Here is a 4,029-nt window from a genome sequence, read left to right on the forward strand (position 1 = left end):
TCTGAGCCCAGCCAGGTTTCTTTAGGGTTGATCTCCTGTTTGGCTTGGACAGAGTTCAGTACCCAGCTCCATCAGGGTGGGACACAGACCCTGCCCTTCAGCCAACAGACAGAGAATGCACAAAGCCCTTGTTGCAGCTGTTGTGTCCTTGTCTCCCCTCTCCCAGGACACAGCTCTGGAGTGCCATTTTGGGACAGACAGGACGTTTGAAGCGCGGTGGGTGAACTCCTCTGCCGTGGAGTGTGTCCATGTGCTGGTGAGTGCCAGCCCTGCTTCCCCCAGGCTGAGATCAGCTCCAGGGTGTCACCTCCACCCTCCAGTGGGACTCCACTGCTCTCRTCCCTCCATCCCTCCCTCCTGCATTCACCCTCTGGCAGAGCCTCTCTGCGTGTGTTGGGGCTGACAGGGCACAAATATCACCAGTGCTGTGTTCCCACCTCTGTGGGGATCTGCCATGGTTAGATCTGTCCCCTGGCGCTTGGGAAAGAGCTGCTTGTTTATCTTTCTAAWTGGGAAGAGTTCCGTTCAGGCAAAAAAATTGGCCACCTTTCAGGGTTGCTGTTTCTGGAGCTTTATTTTGAATAAGGAATCAACCTGAGAAAATGCTGTGATTCTCACTGGAAAGCAGTGTGTGCTTGTCAGAGGGMAAACTGCACCTCCAAAATGCAGCAAACATCTGGGCTTTGAGCAGTAGGAATATTGCAAGGGGAAGCTGAGAAGAGCACTTTCCCATCATGTCACCTGTATGGCAGCCCCACACTGAGAATGTGCAGACAGGCCAGGCTGTTCGTTTTCCTGTCCCTTTCTGCTAAAAATAGCAGCAAGGCAGGGCTCTGTGCTCACCATGATGTGCTCTGTGTCCTTGTGCCCTTCACTGGGACTTCAGCAAAATGATTAAAACAAAACATGCATCCCGCTGCTTCTACAAAAATAAGAGAGTGTCTGGAGGAGCAGCAGTCAAAGAAGCCTCACAAGGAAGGTTAATCCATGTAATGTGTATGGAACCCTTTATTTTACTAAATTTCATAAGTTTTCACTGTTTTGTTTTTGTTTTTTTTTTTTGTGTGCAGCTCCACACATCAGAAAAAAGCCATCACTTCCCAGTGAACCTCCAGCTGAAGGACAGACCAGACAGATTTATCGACAGTCCGGAGATGATGACAGGTCTGAGTAGAAAATATTTTTATGCTCCTCTCATCTGGTTGGCTTGAATGACTCCCAAACGTGGGCAGAGTTTATGGCTGCAGGAGAGGGACCATGGCTCTGATGGGCACAGCACAGTTCCTTTTCTCAGGCATGTGCACAAAGCACATTTACCCAGAGTGACCCCCTTGAACGTTAGCCCAAAGCCCAGCCTGGCACACTCCAGGCAAAGTCAAGGCCTGTGCAGGAGTGCAGGCAGCTCAGCTCTCACCTCTGCTGGCACGTGGCTCAGTTTCTGCCGGTGCTCTCAGTCCCAGCAGGGATGTGGGCTGGAGAGGAATTCCTCCAGGGAACAGCAGGGATGGGCCAGGGCTCTTCCCTCAGCTCTCACACGAGTGTAGCACCAAGGTTCCACATGCTGTGAAAGTCGAGTCCTTCTTGCTTCCTCTGCTGAGAAGGAATGAAATGTGTAAGCATATTTCACCCCTGGCCTGTTCTCTGTCTCTGGGAAGAATGGCTGGATTCCCAAAAAAAGCCCTTGCTACATCAGCAAACTGAGGAARGCGGGCACTCAGACTCAAAGGCAGTCAGACTCAGACGAGGTGCAAAGGCAGGACGAGTGCAGGGCATGGGCCATGGGGCCCTGCTGGCACAGCCACTGTCACACTCTGTGTGTGCCACAGCCTTGGCCCTGCTGGCACAGCCACTGCCACTCTCTGTGTGTCACAGCCTTGGCCCTGCTGGCACAGCCACTGTCACACTCTGTGTCACAGCCTTGGCCCTGCTGGCACAGCCACTGCCACACTCTCTGTGTGTGCCACAGCCTTGGCCCTGCTGGCACAGCCACTGTCACTCTGTGTGTGTCACAGCCATGGCCCTGCTGGCACAGCCACTGCCACACTCTCTGTGTGTCACAGCCATGGCCCTGCTGGCACAGCCACTGCCACTCTCTGTGTGTGTGTCACAGCCTTGGCCCTGCTGGCACAGCCACTGTCACTCTGTGTCACAGCCTTGGCCCTGCTGCTCACCAAGGGGAATGGCCAGAGACAGCGTTCCCAAACTCTGTGCCCTCTCAACAGGGTCAGCAGTTGTGGCAAGAGGGGCTGATTTATCTGAGATCAGAGGAGAAGGAGAGCCCAAAGGGAGCTTTCCTTTGGAGGATGGCTGTGGCAGGGAGAAAGACATGAGCAYCAACAATCCATGACCAGGGTAAAAAGGTTTGCCCATGGTAAATCCCCATGAATGAACAGGATTATCTTGCAAAGTGAAAATACCTGGAAATAACGGCATGGGCAGCCATTATATCTGGTCTCTGCAGAAAGCTGAGGATCTGTAATTCTGAGCTTGTGGGAGGTGGGGGTGGTGGGACATTGGGTTTTGGKGGTGTGGAGGACTCAGCTGTGTGTGTGGGTGGCTCTGGGAGCAGGAACTGCAGCAAAGAAAGAGTGGTGGAATTCCCCTGGTCCTGCATGGAGAAGGAGCACATTTACACAGACCATGTTTGCCCCTATTGGAATTGGCCAGAATATTTGGAGTTCCCGTGGGACTTAGGCTGCTCCTCGCCTTGCTCAGGCTGCTGTGAGTCACRTTAGATCCACTGCCTTGCATCAGAGACAGAGATCTGCCAAACGAGACAATCATGGGCATATTTTATGATGTCTTTAATGAAATCATTGATGCTAGTGTTTATTATTTCAATATTTATTAGCTTTTATTGCACACTGTTCTGATAGTCCAGTGAAGGAATACTAGCTCTGCCATTGGTTGGGAAACCACCTGGGGATAACTCCCWGGGGACTGCAGATGACATGGAATAAGCTTTTTTCATAGAGAATAGGAGGGACCCTGGGTACCTGTGATAATTTCGTTAGCATGGCAGAGGCAGAGTGTTGGTGATGAAGTTTCATTAGCTCAGCACAGAGCTTTGAGGCTGAGACACTCATTAATTGCTCATGAAGTGCCTTAAGATGCTCCTGTGCCAAATGAGACTCTTCTGTGTTTTCTGAACTCCTGCAAAGTCTCTTTTGGGGAAAAGGGTGTGAAAGCCAGAGCATTTCTGACTGTTACCTCTGTGGATTCCTGCWCTCCAGTGCAGAAGTCTTTAGGCTGCAGAGGAAATGCAGGGCACCAGCTAACAGAGAGGTGAAGGCGTGCAAGAAAAACATATGGAAGCTGAGCTGAGCAGATCTGAAGGGAGAAGTCAATGAAAGGRGCCTGCGGTCACAGGGGGAGGGAAAGAAACTGTAAACTCTGTACAAAGCACAAACTACCCCATTTTTGTCAGCGTGGAAGCAATGTGATCACTTTGGTGGCAGGATGGAACAAGCAGCTTCCCATGTGGATGCTGAGAGTTGGAAACGTAGCATAAATTAACTGAAGGTTCCAAATTTGGGTATTGCTTGTTTTTCAAGGAAGAGAAAAAGGAAAAGAAAGTGCTAAACTATATAGCAGTGAGAACAAGTCCTCAGGCCTTCAGGGAAATGTGCAGGATGGTAGCCAAGAGCTGCCTCATGTCACTGCTGTGCTCATCCGCTGGATTCAGATGTTGCTGGGATGAATGTAACTGTCAGGTGGTGGGAGCAGGGGGCTGTGTGTGTTTGCCTTAGGCTGACAAAGCTGGGAGAGCCTCGGGCGTGGAGCTGACATTGTCTGCTGTCTCTGGTGTGTCAGTGGAGGTGTACAACTGTGCCAGCGGCAGCRCCGACTGCTCCCAGTGCCTGGCCAGGGAGGACCTGGGCCACCGCTGCCTCTGGAGCCCCAGCAGCTCCGGCTGCCGGCTGCACAGCGAGCCCCTGCAGCCCCCCGAGCTCTGCCCACCGCCYGAGATACAGAAGGTAGGAGCCAAGGCAGCGGGGAGTAAGGGTACAGCGTGGGGTGTGTGGGGTG

General features: G+C 52.2%; 1 protein-coding gene across 1 annotated transcript in view; it reads left to right on the forward strand.

Annotated features, from left to right (window-relative positions):
- The window catches only part of PLXND1 (plexin D1), a 72,980-nt gene that overhangs the window by 29,266 nt on the left and 39,685 nt on the right, over nucleotides 1–4,029 (forward strand). Inside the window, exons 11-13 of the mRNA XM_057383099.1 lie at nucleotides 167–256; nucleotides 1,071–1,164; nucleotides 3,814–3,977. Coding sequence (XP_057239082.1) covers nucleotides 167–256; nucleotides 1,071–1,164; nucleotides 3,814–3,977 — 348 coding nt within the window. The remainder of the gene's footprint in view (nucleotides 1–166; nucleotides 257–1,070; nucleotides 1,165–3,813; nucleotides 3,978–4,029) is intronic.

Source organism: Malurus melanocephalus, unplaced genomic scaffold (assembly GCF_030028575.1).
Source record: "Malurus melanocephalus ecotype Western Australia unplaced genomic scaffold, MMel_1.1 scaffold_607, whole genome shotgun sequence".
NCBI classification, from domain to species: domain Eukaryota; kingdom Metazoa; phylum Chordata; class Aves; order Passeriformes; family Maluridae; genus Malurus; species Malurus melanocephalus.